At 48.0% G+C, this 21,470-nt stretch overlaps 1 protein-coding gene across 5 annotated transcripts in view; it reads right to left on the bottom strand.

Annotated features, from left to right (window-relative positions):
• rasgrf1 (Ras protein specific guanine nucleotide releasing factor 1) overlaps window positions 1-18,044 on the bottom strand; it is a 74,797-nt gene extending 56,753 nt beyond the window's left edge. For all 5 annotated transcript variants that reach the window (XM_069911977.1, XM_069911975.1, XM_069911978.1 and 2 more), the window contains exon 1: window positions 17,610-18,044. In XM_069911977.1, the coding sequence (XP_069768078.1) occupies window positions 17,610-17,885 (276 nt within the window). In that variant the 5' untranslated portion in view covers window positions 17,886-18,044. The remainder of the gene's footprint in view (window positions 1-17,609) is intronic.
• Between the last annotated feature and the right edge of the window lie 3,426 nt (window positions 18,045-21,470).

Raw genomic sequence — 21,470 nt, 5'->3', positions numbered from 1 at the left:
GGTCATCAAGTCAGGGGCAGCTTTCTGTGCACAGATTGTATCATTATGTACCATGTACTGATGCACCGACATTTTGATTTGCTGCTGCCACACACTGGGTTGTAAGATGCACCATTTACAACAGTACAATTAAATTATTACAGGAAACTGAAAAAGAGATAATAAATATAAATGGATAGATAGCTAAATATTCACTGTAGTGCAAAAAAAAAGCGATATTTACTGTCTTCTACAGAAGAATGGTGGCAATTTCAGGAGGAGTTCACTGCCAGAAATTTTATTCGAATATTCTGAAGATCTGACAGATTCACTGCTCTTCTATCACCTAACCTCACCCCCTGCCTCCTGCCCCTCGCCCGCCCCAATTCTGCTCACTGATTTCCTGATATACCTGTAGTTCCATGGCACTCGAGTTTAAGATCAATTTCAAATTTATTAAAATGGTTGGCCACTGGGGGTCCTGTCATTGATGCAGAGAGGGTGAAGGAGCTGAGTGAAGTGATCTCCCAGTCTGCACCCAGTCTCTCCCTTAAATCTGGTGGTACACGATCTCACACTTGTCAATCTTCTGCCCATGGGAGGAAGATGAAGAGAGTGTGCCAGGGTGTGATGAGTCTTGTAATATGTTGGCTGCTTGAATGTCAGGAAAGAGTGACTGCAATCCTGGAAGTCGAAAGTAAAAACAGAAAATACTGAAGATTCTCCGAACTCCAGGCTGCATCTGTGGGAAGAGAAACAGAGGGCTAACATTTCCAGCCTTCGATGAAAGAAGATGAACAGTCTTCAACCTGAAGCATTAACTTGGATAATGCCCACAGATGCTGACTGACACACCGGGTATTCCTAGCTTCTTCAGTTTTTATTTCAGAAAGAGTAACTTTTTTTGCATTCTCATTACGCGCCCACAAAGTGAATTTGTGGCTTGAAATCTCATGTCTCCAGAACCCCACATGCCACTCAGGAATCAAATGATCCTCAGATCAGTCACAATAAATATGTCCCATTCGAACATCTGATCGATGCACGCTGGTTCCAATCACTTCCATGGGCCCTCATTTCTGAGGTGAAATGGTACTGACACTACACAGCACATTTAAATTAAATTGTTTATTGTCGTGTATACCAAGATACAGTGAAAAGGTTTGTTTTGCTTGTTATCCAAGCAAGTCAATCCAAGTAATAATAAGCAAAGTGAAGGGTGGAATTACAGTAAGTCAAAAAGTGCAGGATATAGTGTACAAGGACAATGTGTAGAATAGAGACAGTCAAACAGTGCAGGGGCCATATTCTTTACCGCTGAGAGATCTTCCACCAGGTCGAGCTTTCAGGCACCTGTTATTGTACTTGATGAATGGTAAGAGGCTCCTTAGCATTACCGATAAAGGAGTTACAAATAAATCTAACAGAAAATTCAGTCAAAGCATATTTACCCAGAGAGCGGTGAATGGTATCCTGAAAATAGCACTTGCTCCCACAGAGATTGATGCAATAGCAGAAAAGCATTCAAGAGGATCTTGGATAATCGTGTGAATGAGATGGGCTGAGAGCAGGTATTGTGAGATGGGAGGAGGCTGTTGTACAGCATCACCATTGAATTCCATGGGAAGATAATGAGTGTTTACACTTTTATCTCTTGAATCTTACGGTTTTACGGTGTACGTATCTTTTTCCCGAGTGCAGTTTGCGCCAGCAATAAGTAGAAATTGTGCCTGACCTTCAATAAAAAATAATCCCTCGGGGTTGTATGTGACTGTTCGTCTTCTTTCATCGAAGGCTGGAAATGTTAGCTCTGTTTCTCTTCCCACAGATGCAGCCTGGAGTTCGGAGAATCTTCAGTATTTTCTGTTTTTACTTTCGACTTCCAGGATTGCAGTCACTCTTTCCTGACATTCGAGCAGCCAACATATTACAAGACTCATCACACCCTGGCACACTCTCTTCATCCTCCTCCCATGGGCAGAAGATTGACAAGTGTGAGATCGTGTACCACCAGATTTAAGGGAGAGACTGGGTGGAGACTGGGAGATCACTTCACTCAACTCCTTCGCTCTCTCTGCATCAATGACAGAACCCCCAGTGGCCAACTATTTTAATTCCCATGCTGACATGTCCATTCATGGCCTTGCATACTCTCACACCAAGACCACCTGTAAAATGGAGAAGCAACACCTAATTTTCTGTCTTGGCACACTCTAGCCAATGGCATTAACATCAAATTCTCCAGTTTCTGCCAGCCTATTCTCCATTCTTCCTTCCTCTTTTCCATCCTCTGCCTTCTTTCCTTCAGCTCACCACCCCCTTCCCTCTCCATTCACAGAGCCAGCCCCCCTCCCCTATTTACTGCGGTGCCCTCCCCCTCTTATCTACCTATTACCTCCTGCCTGTGGAACTGTGATCCTCCTCCTGTCCCTCTCCCCCACCACTTTATTCAGGCGTCTTCCAGCATTCTTCCATACATTGATGTGTCTTCACCTTTGCTATAGAAAATACATTGTTTGACCTGCTGAGTTTTTCCATCATTGTGCTTTTACAGACTTTCTTTCCTGTGTTTTCAAACTCCTGAATAATCTTCACAATAGTTACAACAATGTTGCTTTTGCTCTGCACCAACTCTCCTCTCTAGGTACCTCTACACATTGTACTGTGCCTTATTTCCTTTACTAGGTATAGAATACCTTGCTGGACTGCTCATAAAACAAACTTTAGCACTGCAGCTTAGTAAGTGTGAATGAGCAAGCGAACAGTCGGCAGACAAAGTCATCGATACATTCATCAAAGGTCACCAAATCCCTGTTGACCATCAACAATTAATTTATACACAAATCTGACATTAATCCAAGTTGTGTTCCTCCCCACATTCTCAGCAACGCTCCCAGATTCTGAAGGAAATTTGCAGCAATTACCCAGCCTCCTGGTGATAGAGCCTGATGTAAACTGACTGGCCATGAAGATGAGGGGAGAGAATGATCTTTGTTTAACAGCATAAGGCTGCTGGTTTACATAATGTTTAATAAAGTCACCCTTCTGCAGGACTTCCGATTTCAGATTTATTGCCAAAGTCCATAACAGGACGTCACTTAGAATCACCTGAGATTCTTTATCCTGCAGGCGAGGCGAAATTACCACTTATTATTAGTGGAAAAAAATCTGTACTCAACATACACATATAAACAAATAAAGAAATATAAACAAACTGGCTGTGCAACACAGAGAGGAAACAAATCAATAAAATGCAAAGTTAAGAGTCTTTAAATGAGTCCCTGATTGAGTATGATGTTGAGGAGTCTGATGGTGGAGCTGTTCCTGAACCTGTTGGCACCAATACCTCTTTCCATTATCAGTTTGCAGGTGTGGAAAGATGATGAATTGGTTCAGGGTTAGGAACACCTGATTAAGCTGGTTAATTTGCTGCTGGCACCGTGTGAATGGGGGCTATTGGGTGAACAGGACAGGCCTATTCCGATTCCAGTCCATGCGATGTGGAAGCAGATCTCTCATTCCCATGCACTGGCAACTCTGAATAGATCACTGGCAACAGTCATGGACAATGAGGCCTGATCCATTCTCCTGTTCTCTCTGCCACAACCATCTCCTCATTCCGGTAATGTTGCTCTCCTCCATTCCCCCTCATTCCAAGCACCCCATCCATTAACCTGTCTTGGATCATTCCTCCCCTTTGATTAAAAAATAGTCAATAAAAGACTCTGCTTTCAGGATGTTCCAGAAATCTTTTGAAATACTTTGTAAATGTGGTCATTGCTGGTGGTTTTAGGACAAACCTATTGTAAGATTCTGCATATTACATAAATGTTCATGTTTGCGAGACGAAACTGTTCTTTGCCTGGGTCTAGAGACAGCTCAGTAGTTGGAGCTCTGTCATTACTGCAGATTTGACGCGACAGTTACTCAAACCGTTCAGTCTCTTTGTTTTTTAGAAGCTCTCTCATGCAAAGCTAATTCTTTGTAAATCAGATGAAGGAAAGCTCCATGCAGCAGTGAGCAGGGGACAATAGCTGTTTCTCAGTCCAAGGGAAGTTCGCAGTGGTATTCCTTGGTCATTGGAATTAGCAACATGGCTACAGTTGGGAGATGATTATCACCCAGCTTGAACACACAGGGCAAGATTTAAATGTTTGCGGGTGGCTCAATGAAAGATATGTAACAAACTTAGAGGATGGGAGGCAGACTGGAGCAGACGAATGGAAGTTGAGACTTAACCAAGGGTGAAATGGTGGAAGAATGTGCAGGAATAGAGACACCAGACTGAGTCTGGTCACTCTGGGAACAGCAGATTGAAAAGGCTACTTAACAGTCCTGCTTGGCTTTATATATGGAGGCATAAGCCCCTTTCACACTTGCAAGTGACCCCAGGAATTAATCAGCCTAAAAAGGGTCTAGTGTGAAAGGAAAATCTTCTCAATTCTGACATGAGATGATGTCATAGACTACCTTGACTCCTAGTCCAATCTCTGGCGTCTGCAGTCACCAGCATTGCAATCAAGCAAGTGTAGAATGGGCAATTGCATTCTGGGACAGAAATAACCCAACTTTTTGCGTGAGTGCAGGAGCGTTAAGGAAGAAAAGATTAAAACTAAGGTATAAACTTTGCCATGGGAAAGTCGCAGCAGGAGAGAGAGAGAGGAAATAAATAGCAAATAGTGGACAATTTTTAAACAGCTTGGGAAAGTTGGTAGCGCTATAGCGCACAACTTATAAAGACCATGGGAAGAGGCGATAGCGGACCTAACCCCAGAATGCCATGCGGCAGAGAATCCCCTCCATGAGTGCTCCGTGCATGCAGTCGTTCATACAGCCCTTTCTCTGCTGCATGGCATTCTGGGAAGGTAGGTCTGCCATCGCTTTTCCTCACGGTATTGAAATATTGTGCGTGATAGTACTACCACACTGTTTAAAAATTGTCCGCTATTGCTATTTACTGAGCACTATACCCTTATAAAGGTTTATATAGGTCGGCATATCAACAACAGGGGCTGAAGGGCTGAAGGGCTCATACTGTACATAAAGCTTAATTATGTTATAATTAGGCATGATTAATTTTGCTTAAATACAAGATCATAATACGTTGATCAGGATTTAGGGCAGGTCCACCATCCCTCGATGCATCAAGAAGGTAGAAGGTAAACAGTTCTAACCCCGGGGATGGCTCCTTGCAAGTGGGAACACATGCAGTGTCCCATTTTAGTAGTCAAGTGTGAACTGCAAAAACCCCATATCCTGGGACACTGATTGGCCGATTTAGTGGGATGCAAGTGTAAAAGGGGCTATAGAGTACAAAAATAAAATAAAGGAACTGTACACAGCTACATGAACCCTGGGCTGGTCTGACTACTGTAATACACCCAATTCTGGGACAAGAAGGAAGTCCATAGGGCATTTCAGAATCAGAATTTATTGTCATGAACATGTCACAAAATTCATTGCTCCGTGACACCATCACAGGGCAAACATTTATATACACCACCTTACAAAATAAATTTTAGAAAATGTCAAAGTGAGGCAGTGTCTGTAGTTCATTGTCCATTCAGGAATCTGATGGCAGAGGGGCGAAAGCTGTCCTTGTGCCGCTGATTGCTCGTCTTCAGGCTCCTGTACCTTTTCCCCGCTGATAGCAGAGTTCCTCATCTCCAGCACCATTTACCAGAATGGTCCTGGGGCTGAGGAACTTCTGCTCAGCGCAGAGGCGGGAAAAGCTCGAGTTCTTCGCTTCACAGCAGAGAAGCTTTTGGAAATGTTTGCTCAAAATCATGGAGTGTTTGCACAGAAGAAACTAGTTTGTACTGTTGGAGGGTTGGAAATCTGAGAACATGGATTTAAGGTAATACTTGATTTGTTCTTTGAGACCTGGGTTCAGTGTCAAGGCCAGTATTTATTGCCCGTGTGAAGATGGTGATGAGCTGCACGTCTTTTAGTGAAGATGGACCCTAGTGGTGTTGGGAGGGAGTTCAGGCCTTAGACCCAGTGACAGTGAAGGGCTGGTGATACACTGCCAGTTCAGGATGGTGGGCAATTTGGAGAATCTGCATATTATGGTGTTCCTGCAGGCCCTTTGACCCACTAAGTCCATGTGTGGTCCCATGGTCATGAACTTAAGCCATTCCTTGGTATGGAGTGGATCGAATTGCTGTGGGCTGGTGGGGATCTCTGTAGGAAGATGAGAAGAATGACTCAGTCAGCATTTCTTCCTGAATGTGATTGTGAATATTTCTTTAACACTCACGTTTTGGATTTTGTCATCATTCAGAGCCTCCTCCTCCCATTGCTGATGTCCAGTGGTAAAGCTGCAGAGAGCTTCAAACTGACACATCAATTAGGAGACTTTGCTCACTGTTTAGCATATAGCCCTGTCTTGAAGCTCCGTTAGGTTAGCAACACATCTTTACAATGTACTTCTACTCCTTATTCAATCAGATTTGATCCCCTGGCTTGATAGGAACAGTAGAATGAAGGAACTGCTGGGCCACGAGCTGACTGAGGAGGTTGTGCTCATGTTCAGCCGATGACCTCCTGATCATCAGTCAACAGTGCTTCAGAGATGCTCAACTTTGAGTTGCTCAACCTTGAGATGCTCTGACTCTGTCCCATTTCACTTGATCATATTGCCACACAACACGGTTGGTCACAATTCAGGCAACAAATTTAGCATAACGATTAGTGCAGCGCTGTTATAGTGCCAGCGACCGGGACTGGGGTTTGAATCCGGTGCTGTATATAAGGAGTTTGTGTCCTGGTTTCCTTGCACCCTTCAAAATGTACTGGGGTTGTAGGTTAATTGGGTGTAAATGGCAGCAAAATTGAGGTATTCTCAGACAAAACCCTGCTCCACAAGGATTATATAGTACACTTCCACCAATGCTTTCATGAACAGATGCATCTGCTAAAGGTAGACTCGTAAGGATATGGTCAACTTGGCTTATCCCATATGCTATTCCACCTATGACCTGCTTCAGATCTAGTCTGGCAGCTGAGTCCTGACTCTTCAGAACTTGACCGCTTTAGTTCAGGCCACTCAAGGTGATGATGATGTCCCTAGCCTACACCTGTGCCCTTACAACTTTCAGTGTTTCTCCTAAATGTTTAGCTGAGGAATTTGCTGGAAAGTACAGTATGGAGCTTGGAGGACACGTGGTATTTGCAAAGGATGAACACCTTAAGGAGGATTCCAAGACAGGTTCCTTACACTAAAAGCAGAGAGGTCAAACCAGGAATCTACACAGCTCTACACTGGTCATCCAAGTCTAAATTTGCACAGTTAGATTTCCAGTGCTCATTCACAGACCCTCTGAGTGTGGAAACAGCCACTTCGGCCCAAGCCAACCAAAATGTTCCACCTACACTAGTCTCACCTGCCTGCATTTGGCTCATATCCCTCTAAACCCATCCTATCTATGTAAATGTCCATTTTTTTCTTAAACATTGCATTAGTACCTGCCTCAACCACCTCCTCTGGCAGTTTGTTCTATGCACCCACATCCCTCTGTGTAAAACGTCACCCTTCACGTTCCTGTTAAATCTCTCCCCCGATTACTGATCTGCATCCAGCCTCTCCAAATGTAGAGAAGGCCACACCAAGAGTCTTGGTGGGATGGTACATGAGGCCATCGACAGACATGAGCATGGGAGTGGGACGCAGTCTGCGTCCAGCCTCTCCAAATGTAGAGAAGGCCATACCGGAAGCAGTAGATGACTCTTGCAGATACACAAGTGAAGTGTGCTTCACTTGAAAGGACTGTTTTGGACCCCAAATGGTGGTGAGGAATGAGGTGTGGGTGTAGGTCTGGCACTTCCTGCGGCCACAGGGGAAGGTGCTGGGGTGGTGGTTGGGCGTGATTGATGGGGAGGAATGATTGGACGAGGAGTCATGGAGGGAACGTTCCCTGTGGAAGGCGGGGAGGAGGAGAGGGGAAGATATGTCTAGTGGTGGGAGCAGCCCCTTCTCCCCCTGCTTGCTGATCTGCAGAGCCATCCATCCTTCCCTGTTTACTGGTGTGCTCTCCCTCCCTTCTCCACCTATTACCTGCCTTTGGGACCGTGCTCCTCCCTCTGCCATCATTTATTCATACTTTGACGAAGGGCTCAAGTCTGAAATGTCAGTTATGTATCTTTATCTTTGCTACATAAAGTATACGATTTGACCTGCTGAGTTTCTCCAGCATTGTGTTTTCACTTCAACCACAGTGTCTGTAGATTTTCATGTTTTACACTTAATATAGAATAATTGCCTCCCAAACTGTGCTGAGTTCACTGGGTGTCTTTTAAAACTCGTTCTCAAGTTACTGGCAGAGCTTCTACTTACTGCCCAAACTCAACCATCCCAAGTGAAGCTGGTGATCTTTGTGTGTGAGAGCTCCACCAGGCCTCTTCAGGGGGTTCCTGTGGCACTTGGTTAGGAACTCTATGCCCCTGGCCCGACAACTGTGACGGAGTGGCCACTATACCTCCACAGTGGGGCTCAGCCAAGCTGACGAGGTGATGGAGTTCCCATCACGAGGCTGGGTCCTTGTAGCGGCTTCAGGTGTGCGAGTGATGTCATGGCAATCTTCCTGAGTTGCTGCAGAATAGAACAAGGCGACGCTAGATTCAATTAGTTTGTTGCTGTGCAGAATTCCTATACGTGTTTCACCATGGCAACTGCAATGACATGGATTTCACTGTACTGGATGTAATTAAAATAAACTAGTCAGATTAACATTCCTGCCACAGAACCTCGGTTAATATTGATCTGTTAGCACAGCAGTTACAAAATTCAAGCCACTGTGGGGGCAGGAATTTCAAAGTTTGGAAGATTTGTTAATGGTTTCTTGGTTTCTGGTCTTGAACATGAAAGCTAAGTGAAATAAAATACTGATCAAGTCCACTCAGCCCAGTGTGTCTGTGCTGGCTCTCTTACCCAGTTCTTGCCCACGTGGTTCTTCATCCCACTGCAATCAGGTGTTCATTCTGCCCGTGTCAGTGGAAAATCTTTCAGCTGTGCTTCTTAACTGTGTCCTTGGTAGTTGCTGGGACAATTTCACTTCTTGGCTTGGTTGTGGACAAATGATCCAGGTGTTTTGTGTGAATTGTGAGAGACCAAACCAGCTCAAAAATGCACAGATCGAAGGATGGGTTTAGTCATTTCAGGAAAGAGTTCGGTGTCAGGAGATTGGTGAGCCTGAAGTCAAATCTAGATCTCCTTTGTTGAACCAGAAAGGGTTGACAGCAATTCAGTGGCTCATGGTGACAGTTACAGATGGCAGATTACTAGTTTTAGATGGATTTTTACTGCAGAAATGTTGCCAAAGTGGACTTTGAACTCGTGCCTTTGGATCAATGTTCCAGAACTAGAGCATTGTGATGGGGAATCTGTTACCTCCAAGTCCCGCTCCAAAGCCCAGAATAGTAGCACAATGTGGAGGTACATTATTGCTGGGCCAAGGAGATGAAAAGTATACACCTCAAGAACCCTCCGTAGCTGCCCAAAGAACCTTCCAAGACAATGTGAAGCATACTCGTCAGAGTGCGGTGGTTCAGAAAGCCCGTTCCCACCAAGTCAATAGGCTGTCTTCCTCACTCCGAGTAGGTGCCTTAAAATGAAGTCAGTGAACTCAGCACAGATAGGGGGTCACTGATCTGGCATAGCCCAACAGGTGGTGAATTATCCATAGACTTTTCCATGCTTATTTATAATAAGGGAAAATATAATTTACTCTAATAATAGCAAATGAATGTTTGTGGAGTAATCAGACCTTAAACATTTTGCAGTGACTATAAATGTATATTGCATGGTGCACATCACTGCATAAATGTTGTCATTTAATTGAAAGCTACTCACAGTAAGATTCACTCATAACAAGAAAAACAAACAAGTCAGATGTGATAATTTCAGAGAGCCAACATTCTGTCTGTTCCAAGCATTTAACTGCTAATATATCAGTGACTTTCTCCCATAAGGAATAAAACCGCTGAATATATTACAGTAACTAATAACGCAACAAGACATTGACTTGCATTCCCATGGCACCTCAGTGTTCACAATGCTGGATCTTTGAAGCATTGTACCGTTGGACCTGAAGAAGCCACAATGAACTCCCACAAACAACACTGACCCAACAACCATTGTTCCTCCAGTCACCTCGGATGACGATCGACGTTGCCCAGGTAAATCTTCCTTCGCCTTCAACATACCTCAGAGGTCCGATAGGGCTGAAACTTTATGATCTGAAAGACAGTGCCTCTTGGGGTGCTGGAGTGGCGCTTGAATGTAAATGCAAGTCCTCCTGTTTTATTCTTTCATGTGTGGCTCCCAGTGAGGGACTGACTGGTCTGCAGAGCTCAGCTGACATTTTAAAGAAAAACTGTATATATTGCCCATAATTTCGAATTGTATTTTGACTGATTAGTTCTGAAAAATGAGAAAATCTCTAATTGTTTGGGAATAGGGATAAAGGATGACAGACAGCTCGTCACAGATCTGTTCATGGAGATTTCCCCTAGAAGCCATAGTGGTACCACGATCTACTTACACAGAAAGATCCCACAATAATCGGGCTGAAGAGCCTGGTTATGGGATTTACATCCTTTGTAATCTATTAGCCAGGCCAGTCAAAACAGGACAGGCCAGTAAAACCCAGGGACTGGAAAAAATGATGACCCTTACCCTGCAATCCCAGGAGAAGTAACACTTATTCTCATACCTCCTCCCTCATCACCATCCAGGGACCTAAACAACCCTGGCAGGTGAGGCAAAAGTCCTCCAACCTCACCGACTACATTTGGTGCTTCCAATGTGGTAAGACCAAGACATACATGGCAACTGATCAGCAGCTACTCCCAGATTCCTGTGGCCGCCATTACAACTGCTCTCCCGTTCCCATCCCGACTCGTCCATTTGGGGCCTTCTCCACTGCCAGAGTGAGGCCCACCTTAAACTAAAGGAATGCCTCACATCCTCCTTGATGCTCTATAGCCCAATGGGATGAACACAGAATTTCCCAACTTCAAGTAACACATACCACCTATACTTCAGGACCTCCAGTCCCCCCATTTCTGTCCCTTTCCCCCCACAACCCCTCCCTCTCCTGGTTCCATCCACCAACATCCACACATTTCACCCAACTAATGCCCTCCCCATCCGGTTCTGACTGTCCTTCACCTCTACTGGACAACAAAGATTTTGCTTCCTGTTGGGTGTATTTCATGGACATTTGGGCTCCTGATCATGAAAATCACCTGAAAACTTTCCTATCATGTACCTCTCTTTTAGATATAACCGATTTTATGATTTCCTATCATATTTTAAGTCTATTTAAAGCATACAAAACCATGAAGTTACATTGAAAATTAATTTTCTGTATTCGCATTTGGACTTCTTCCCTGCTGATCAATGACAAACAGGGTGAAAGGTTTCACCAGGACATTGCAACCATCAGGGCAACTGGAATCCATCAATGCCGGACACTGACATGAGAGGCATCAGATGCTGAGTACAAATGAAAATCAGCAGCAAAACGTTTTTAGGTCGGTTGAACTAACGCAACGTGTCAGTATCAATATGCGATTAAACCTGCTAAATTCAATAAAAGTTAATTTAATTTTTGTCCAACTTCCTATGTGATGCAGCAAACATGAATTATCTTTGTGTTCAGCTTGAAGATGTCTATCATAATCCCCAATTTTTTTCCAGAAGAAAACCTTTTGAAAAATATTTATTGTCCAGTGCCATCACCTTCCTTACTCATCAGGTTCCAGCACCAGTAGTTGTGACCCTGTTCATCGTTCTCCTGCAGCCATCTCCACCGTCAACACTCCCCCCCCCCAACCTCGCTCCATCTGCCCATCATACTTCATCTGTTCTCTCTATACCCATCATCTAATGGCCCCATTATCACCCCTCCCATCCGACTTTTTCTATTGGCTATCTTCTCTCTCCCTGATGGAGGGACTCTGCACATGGGACCAAGAATGTTGTAAGTATGAGGTAGGGAAGAATTAAATTGTTGAGTAGGTTTACATTGGTTAGCACAACATCATGGGCTATGCTGTAATGTTCCATGTTCTAAGCATCGTCCAGAAATGCCAATTCCTTCTCCCCACCAGATGCTGCTCAATCCAATCTATTCCTCCAGCAGTTTGCAGACTCTTGTGTCTCCTTTATTCTCTGGTGAAACCTCTTTAAGTCATTGACAGGAAGCAAGGTGCCAACTGAAGTCCTAATAAGGATTGGCAGGACAGTGATGCAATATCACATCCAATGCCATGCTCCGTCAACAAAAATAACTTGCATTTATTTCACAAGGACCAAAACACTTCACAGAGGCAATGATCAAGCAAACAAGAGCATTAATGCAGCGGCATTAATGATAATATAGAGGCAAACAACCCAGGCTTGGTCAGAGGTGGTCAGCGAGGGACATTTTAAGAGGAGGGGAAAGCAGAGGTTTGGGGATGGGATTCCAGAGTTCAGGACCTTGGCTGCAGAGGGCAAGGCTTCCAGAGGCACAGCTTTGAAATGGTAAAATGTCCAGAAGTGGATGAGCACTGGAGCTGTTCGGGAGGTTCTGGAGGAGGGCTGAGGTCATGAAAGAACTTTCTGAGAGTCTGGTAAATTGCAATACAATTCACAACCAATGAAATACTTTCAAAGTTCTCCTGTAGGACACATGGAGTCAGAGTCATCCAGGACAGAACAGCCCCATCAGTTCAACTCATCCACTTCAAGATGGTAGTTCTCCACCATCTTCTCAAGGCTAATTGTAATTGGAGATGGGTAATAAATGTTGACTATGTCAATGATGCCCACATATAAAAATAAAGATAGTTAGAGGCTTCTGGACAGTGAAGTAGATAGAACTCCAGCAAATGGATCTGACTGTATTGTGGCATCACTGACATTGGGAGACAGAGCATAGTAACAGGCCTTCAGCACATCGAGCCATTCCCACCACAACCGCACATTAGGGTTAGGGTTACATTGTCCATTTGTCCTCCCTACATTTTCATGAATCCCTCTCTCAGATTCTGCCACCAACTTACACACTAGTTTAGAGTGGCCACCCCATCCACATCTTTTGGAATATGGAGGAAACCCACGTAGGCACAGGGAGAACAAGGAAACAGTGGGGAACAGCAACTTATTCCAAATAGTATATTTGGGCACGAGGATGATTTTGTTCCCAGACGACAGAAAAAAAATAATAGGTTGGTTAAAAAAAAGTAATTGATTGCTTGATTTTTAGAAACAGTGAAATGGAATGTAAAGGAAATGGAGTCACCAGGGAGATGTCTGAAGGTGAGCAGTTGTGGATAATTCTGGGCACCATACTGTTGCAAAGATCAGTCTGAAAAAGGGTGCAGAAAATGGACACAAGGAATTTATCAGTAATTAGGGTTTTCAGTTTGTGAATTTTTAAAAATATATTTATTTTAATTTTAAATGTTTTTATTGTTATAGCCCTTCCCACCCATGAAAGCCGTGCCAGCCAATTGCATCCAATTGACCTACCAATCCCATACGTTTTAGAGGGTGGGAGGAAACCAGAGCGTCCAGACAGGTCCGGGGAGAACGTACAAACCTTTTACAGACAGCGCCAGATTTGTACCAGGCTCACTGGCACTGCAATAACATTGCCAGTTCGCAAACTAGGACCATTTACTTTGCTCTGTGGAGATGACCTGACCAAGGGCTTGAAAGGTTTTCATGGAGCAAATCGAGGAACTCCAATCAGTTTGGAAAGTCACCAGAGAGTTCACAACCACAAGATCCAAATAGAGGCAGAGAGAATTGTCAGGATCCAGATATTTTATCCAAGAAGATGATGCAGAGGGTTCCTGGGGATTAGAAGTTTGCAGGGGTATAGACAATAGCCATGGGAGATGGACCGATGTTGTTGAGTGAGCACAGAGCAAGCACGTCTGGGCGGCAGGACTCTCAGTATCCTCAAGATGGGATTATGAAAATTGCCTTCAACACTTTTTGTTTCCCTTCACATTGCAATCAATACAGATCACTTCTGCTCAGTTGGGTCTCTCCAAACCTCCATGACTTTACTGCAAATACAAGAATTCCTCAGCAGGAATTTTTAAAAAAACTATTTTTGTGACATGTTCATGACAATAAATTTCTGATTCTTGCAACCTCCTACACTGCTCTCCCTCTCTCACTCACCCACTAAACTTTATAAACATTAAATGTAGTTTGATGAAATCAAAACAATCAATTATACTCGAGGGAGTAGGGAGAACATTGAGGCAGGAGTGAATTAGGTGCAATAATAGCGATTCAGGAATGCAGGCTGCCGGATATAGAACAGGCCTCCAGGGGGAGTGCATTGGCAACAGAAGGGTGGTATAAATAAACACCAGCTGAAGCTTCAGTGCTCAGAAATGCATCAATACCTGGCTCACATCAACCATTCTGTGAGTGTCTGACACTGCACAGACTGAAACCACAACATCTCATGGCTGCCCTGAAGTTTTCTCTTGAAACTGCCCCTGTCATGGTCCTGATTCCCACCCTCAGTCCACAAGCTATCAGCTACACAGCACACATCCCATCCCTTTCCAGTCCCGCCATTGCAACTCGGGGGTTCTCTGGCACAATTAGCACCCACCTTTTCACTCTCTTGTGAAAGAGTCAAAGAGGATGGGTATAGTACATGTTACCCTCACTGGAGAGATTTCTTACACCCACGGAAGCGAGGAAGAGGACTCCTTCACAAGTGGAACTCGATGCTACAAGCTTGAGAGAGAGAGAGAACCCTCACTGCTGCAACACAGCCCTGCATTGCTGCGGTCCCATCCTCATCCCTGCAGACTAAAGTCCAAACTAATTTATCTTTTTCAGTGTGTGTGTGTATGTTTGTGGGGTGTGTGTGTTTGTGTCGGTATGTGTGTCTCTCTGTGTGTCAGGGTGTGTGTATGTATTTGTGTGTGTATGTGTCAGGGTGTGTGTGTTTATGTGTATGTGTCTGTGTGTGTATTGAGGTGTATATGTGTTTGTGTGTGTCAGGGTGTGTGTGTCGGGGGTGTGTGTGTGTGGCTGTGTGTGTGTGTTTGTGTCAGAGTGTGTGCTTGTGTTGGTGTGTGTGTGTAGGTGTGCATGTGTTGGTGTGTGTGTGTTGGGGTGTGAGTGTGTAGGGATGTGTGTGTTTGTGTTGGTGTGTGTGTAGGGGTGCGTGCGCCGGTATGTGTGTGTTGGGGTGTCTGTATCGGTGTGTGTGTGTTGGGGTGTCTGTATCGGTGTGTTTGTGTCGGTGTGCGTGCGTGTGTTTGTGTCGGTGTGCGTGCATGTGTTTGTGTCGGTGTGCGTGTGTTTGTGGCGGTGTGCGTGCGTGTGTTTGTGGCGGTGTGCGTGCGTGTGTTTGTGGCGGTGTGCGTGCGTGTGTTTGTGGCGGTGTGCGTGCGTGTGTTTGTGGCGGTGTGCGTGCGTGTGTTTGTGGCGGTGTGCGTGCGTGTGTTTGTGGCGGTGTGCGTGCGTGTGTTTGTGGCGGTGTGCGTGCGTGTGTTTGTGGCGGTGTGCATGCGTGTGTTTGTGTCGGTGTGCATGCGTGTGTTTGTGTCGGTGTGCGTGTTTGTGTCGGTGTGCATATGCGTGTTTGTGTCGGGGTGTGCGTGTTTGTGTCGGGGTATGTGTGTGTGTGTTGGTGTGTGTTTATTGGTGTGTGTTTATGTTGGTGTGCGTGTTTATGTTGGTGTGCGTGTTTTTGTTGGTGTGCGTGTTTTTGTTGGTGTGCGTGTTTATGTTGGTGTGCGTGTTTATGTTGGTGTGCGTGTTTATGTTGGTGTGCGTGTGTGTTGGTGTATGTGTGCGTTGATGTCGATGTATGTCTGTCGGTGTGTTTGTGTGTGTTGGGGTGTGTGTGTGTGTCAGGGTGTGTGTTTGTGTCCGTGTGTGTGTGTAGGTGTGCGTGTGTCGGAGTGTGTGTGTTTATGTCAGTGTGTGTGTGTGTGTCGGGGTGTGTGTTTGTGTCCGTGTGTGTGTGTAGGTGTGCGTGTGTCGGGGTGTGTGTGTGTCGGGGTGTGTGTTTGTGTTGGTGTCTGTGTGTGTGTAGGTGTGCGTGTGTTGGGGTGTCTGTGTCAGGGTGTGTGTAGGTGTTAGTGTGTGTGTTTCGGGGTGTGTGTGTGTTTGTGTCGGTGGGCCTGGAACCTGATGTAGAGGGGAGAGTCCCCAGTGACCACGAAGCCCTTTTTCTCCATCAACCGGTCACCAGGGAGGGATGTTTTGCTCGGGACTGACCCCTGCAATCATCTGCAGTCTTCTCCCCCCCACCCCCCACCCCCACGCCCTGACTTGACAATCGGAAACATTTCAATTCTGTTTTGTGTGCAATATACAGCGGATCTTCTCATTTTGTTTTGACCAGTTCTGGGAAGGAGAGGGAATCCGCCAGCGGCTCCTTGACACTGCGGGGCAGGAATGTGTCCGAAATAAAGACAGAATATTCATGGTGAGACTGCGGAGAGCAGGAGACGTGTATTTTGGGAACACTTTTTAACCCTTGGCTACCCAGGGCGCCACTACCATCTAATCTGTCCACGGGAGATGTTCCCGTCCGCTCTGTCGATGCCGCCTCTCATCGACCCGCAGCCGTGGCTGATTTCAGCATTTTAACCGAAGTCATAAAAACCAAGGGGCGGGGGCGGGGGGTTGTAATTGTGGGTGGAAGATCGCAGCCGCTGCTCGCTGGGTTGCAGGGGGTCGCCGTTCCCGCACCGCCCGCGAGGAGGCGCCGCTGAGCCGCAGCTCCCACCCGCTCCGCCGCTGGGCACTCCATTGTCCAAGGTTGACGAACTTTGATCACCCTCGCATGGGCTGAGCCCCGCTCAAGCCCTTGCGATACGAAAACATTCGTGCAAAATCCACGGGTTTCCAGGGGGTTGGTGGCTGCGGGCAGTTAGGGACACGAAGTTCCCTGAAAGGCCAACCCTTCCCCTCGGGCTTGTGACCGGCCGCCTCTGCATTCATTGCACGAGGATTATTAGGAAAATAAACAGCCTCAAGATCCGGTTGAGAGGTTTGAGGAAGATTTGAATCAGCAGACACAGTGCGAAGGCTGATCTGCAAAGCACGAGCTCCGAGAGCCCAGGAGGATCCAGGCAGCCGTGGCTGGGCTCTGGCACTGGGAGCGGGCGCTGGCTATCAAGTGGAGTGCAGGGGAGGTGCTGGATATTGAGCGCTGGGAGTGGACGCGCGGGACTGAGCACTGGGGCGCTGGGAGGGAGCACTGGATATTTTGCACTGGGAATGGGCACTGGGTCTGAGCGTTGGGAGTGGGTATTGAGCACAGGGGCACTGGGTATTGAACGCTGGGAGTGGGCGCGGGGCATTGAGCACAGGGGCGCGGGGCATTGAGCACAGGGGCGCGGGGCATTGAGCACAGGGGCGCGGGGCATTGAGCACAGGGGCGCGGGGCATTGAGCACAGGGGCGCGGGGCATTGAGCACAGGGGCGCGGGGCATTGAGCACAGGGGCGCGGGGCATTGAGCACTGGGGCGCTGGGTATTGAGCACGGGCATTGGGTCTGAGCGTTGGGAGTGGGCATTGAGCACTGGGGGCGCTGGGAGAATGGTCACTGACCCTCTGCACCATTAGCCATGGTGACCTGCCCCCTTACCTGTTTCTCCAAGGACTCCTTGGCGGACAGCGATGGTTTGGGAGACAGTGCCCGCTCGCACACGCACCCCTCCAGCAAGTAGAGACCCGAGGCTTTCGAGGCGGAATCATTCTCAAAATAAAACAGCATATTCTGGAGCAGGGCGAACCACTTGTTGTGCCATTTGGTGTTGTCCGAGCTCCGCTTGCTCAGGTAGCCTTTCCTGCTGCCATCCTTCTTGGCCAGCAGCCCCAGGTAGGAGAGGTGGCCGTCATTCAGCCGGAGCCCCTTCTGCATTTTGCCGCAACCGCCGATGCAAGTCTCACATCGCCGCGGCACCGAACCGCGATGAGATCAGCCCCTCGCCACAGACGGCTCTCTGCAGCATTTCCTCCGCGCAGCCCGCTTCCCCAGCCTGCCCCGCCGGCTCCAGCTTCGGACAGGTCTGAGCTGCCGCCTCGGAGAGACAAGAGGTAAGGGGCTGTTCGGAACTCGCCCGGGACCGGCGGCTCCGCGTCACGTGGCGCCGCTGCGGGGCAACTTCAGCACCATGCGGCGGAGGGGGAGAGAGGGTGGGGGGGCACGGAGAGGGGACAGAGAATGAGGAGAGAGAGGATCAGAGAACGACAGGGGGGCAGAGAATGAGAGGAAGGGAGGGAAGGGGAGAGAGGGGGACAGAGATTGAGAGGAGGGGGACAGAGATTGAGAGGAGGGGGACAGAGATTGAGAGGAGGAGGACAGAGATTGAGAGGAGGAGGACAGAGATTGAGAGGAGGGGGACAGAGATTGAGAGGAGGGGGGACAGAGATTGAGAGGAGGGGGGACAGAGATTGAGAGGAGGGGGGACAGAGATTGAGAGGAGGGGGGACAGAGATTGAGAGGAGGGGGACAGAGATTGAGAGGAGGGGGACAGAGATTGAGAGGAGGGGGGACAGAGATTGAGAGGAGGGGGGACAGAGATTGAGAGGAGGGGGGACAGAGATTGAGAGGAGGGGGGACAGAGATTGAGAGGAGGGGGACAGAGATTGAGAGGAGGGGGACAGAGATTGAGAGGAGGGGGACAGAGATTGAGAGGAGGGGGACAGAGATTGAGAGGAGGGGGACAGAGATTGAGAGGAGGGGGACAGAGATTGAGAGGAGGGGGACAGAGATTGAGAGGAGGGGGACAGAGATTGAGAGGAGGGGGACAGAGATTGAGAGGAGGGGGACAGAGATTGAGAGGAGGGGGACAGAGATTGAGAGGAGGGGGGACAGAGATTGAGAGGAGGGGGACAGAGATTGAGAGGAGGGGGACAGAGATTGAGAGGAGGGGGACAGAGATTGAGAGGAGGGGGGACAGAGATTGAGAGGAGGGGGACAGAGATTGAGAGGAGGGGGACAGAGATTGAGAGGAGGGGGACAGAGATTGAGAGGAGGGGGACAGAGATTGAGAGGAGGGGGACAGAGATTGAGAGGAGGGGGACAGAGATTGAGAGGAGGGGGACAGAGATTGAGAGGAGGGGGACAGAGATTGAGAGGAGGGGGACAGAGATTGAGAGGAGGGGGACAGAGATTGAGAGGAGGGGGACAGAGATTGAGAGGAGGGGGACAGAGATTGAGAGGAGGGGGACAGAGATTGAGAGGAGGGGGACAGAGATTGAGAGGAGGGGGACAGAGATTGAGAGGAGGGGGACAGAGATTGAGAGGAGGGGGACAGAGATTGAGAGGAGGGGGACAGAGATTGAGAGGAGGGGGACAGAGATTGAGAGGAGGGGGACAGAGATTGAGAGGAGGGGGACAGAGATTGAGAGGAGGGGGACAGAGATTGAGAGGAGGGGGACAGAGATTGAGAGGAGGGGGGACAGAGATTGAGAGGAGGGGGACAGAGATTGAGAGGAGGGGGACAGAGATTGAGAGGAGGGGGACAGAGATTGAGAGGAGGGGGACAGAGATTGAGAGGAGGGGGACAGAGATTGAGAGGAGGGGGACAGAGATTGAGAGGAGGGGGACAGAGATTGAGAGGAGGGGGACAGAGATTGAGAGGAGGGGGACAGAGATTGAGAGGAGGGGGACAGAGATTGAGAGGAGGGGGACAGAGATTGAGAGGAGGGGGACAGAGATTGAGAGGAGGGGGACAGAGATTGAGAGGAGGGGGACAGAGATTGAGAGGAGGGGGACAGAGATTGAGAGGAGGGGGACAGAGATTGAGAGGAGGGGGACAGAGATTGAGAGGAGACGGAGAGAGATTGAGAGGAGACGGAGAGAGATTGAGAGGAGACGGAGAGAGATTGAGAGGAGACGGAGGGAGATTGAGAGGAGACGGAGGGAGATTGAGAGGAGACGGAGGGAGATTGAGAGGAGACGGAGGGAGATTGAGAGGAGACGGAGGGAGATTGAGAGGAGACGGAGGGAGATTGAGAGGAGACGGAGGGAGATTGAGAGGAGACGGAGAGAGATTGAGAGGAGACGGAGAGAGATTGAGGAGACGGAGAGAGATTGAGAGGAGACGGAGAGAGATTGAGAGGAGACGGAGAGAGATTGAGAGGAGACGGAGAGAGATTGAGAGGAGACGGAGAGAGATTGAGAGGAGACGGAGAGAGATTGAGAGGAGACGGAGAGAGATTGAGAGGAGACGGAGAGAGATTGAGAGGAGACGGAGAGAGATTGAGAGGAGACGGAGAGAGATTGAGAGGAGACGGAGAGAGATTGAGAGGAGACGGAGAGAGATTGAGAGGAGACGGAGAGAGATTGAGAGGAGACGGAGAGAGATTGAGAGGAGACGGAGAGAGATTGAGAGGAGACGGAGAGAGATTGAGAGGAGACGGAGAGAGATTGAGAGGAGACGGAGAGAGATTGAGAGGAGACGGAGAGAGATTGAGAGGAGACGGAGAGAGATTGAGAGGAGACGGAGAGAGATTGAGAGGAGACGGAGAGAGATTGAGAGGAGACGGAGAGAGATTGAGAGGAGACGGAGAGAGATTGAGAGGAGACGGAGAGAGATTGAGAGGAGACGGAGAGAGATTGAGAGGAGACGGAGAGAGATTGAGAGGAGACGGAGAGAGATTGAGAGGAGACGGAGAGAGATTGAGAGGAGACGGAGAGAGATTGAGAGGAGACGGAGAGAGATTGAGAGGAGACGGAGAGAGATTGAGAGGAGACGGAGAGAGATTGAGAGGAGACGGAGAGAGATTGAGAGGAGACGGAGAGAGATTGAGAGGAGACGGAGAGAGATTGAGAGGAGACGGAGAGAGATTGAGAGGAGACGGAGAGAGATTGAGAGGAGACGGAGAGAGATTGAGAGGAGACGGAGAGAGATTGAGAGGAGACGGAGAGAGATTGAGAGGAGACGGAGAGAGATTGAGAGGAGACGGAGAGAGATTGAGAGGAGACGGAGAGAGATTGAGAGGAGACGGAGAGAGATTGAGAGGAGACGGAGAGAGATTGAGAGGAGACGGAGAGAGATTGAGAGGAGACGGAGAGAGATTGAGAGGAGACGGAGAGAGATTGAGAGGAGACGGAGAGAGATTGAGAGGAGACGGAGAGAGATTGAGAGGAGACGGAGAGAGATTGAGAGGAGACGGAGAGAGATTGAGAGGAGACGGAGAGAGATTGAGAGGAGACGGAGAGAGATTGAGAGGAGACGGAGAGAGATTGAGAGGAGACGGAGAGAGATTGAGAGGAGACGGAGAGAGATTGAGAGGAGACGGAGAGAGATTGAGAGGAGACGGAGAGAGATTGAGAGGAGACGGAGAGAGATTGAGAGGAGACGGAGAGAGATTGAGAGGAGACGGAGAGAGATTGAGAGGAGACGGAGAGAGATTGAGAGGAGACGGAGAGAGATTGAGAGGAGACGGAGAGAGATTGAGAGGAGACGGAGAGAGATTGAGAGGAGACGGAGAGAGA

This window comes from Narcine bancroftii, chromosome 14, assembly GCF_036971445.1.
Source record: "Narcine bancroftii isolate sNarBan1 chromosome 14, sNarBan1.hap1, whole genome shotgun sequence".
Classification (NCBI taxonomy): Eukaryota; Metazoa; Chordata; class Chondrichthyes; order Torpediniformes; family Narcinidae; genus Narcine; species Narcine bancroftii.
The sequence above is the reverse complement of the archived record's forward strand: the minus strand, read 5'-3'. Positions and strand labels throughout refer to the sequence as shown.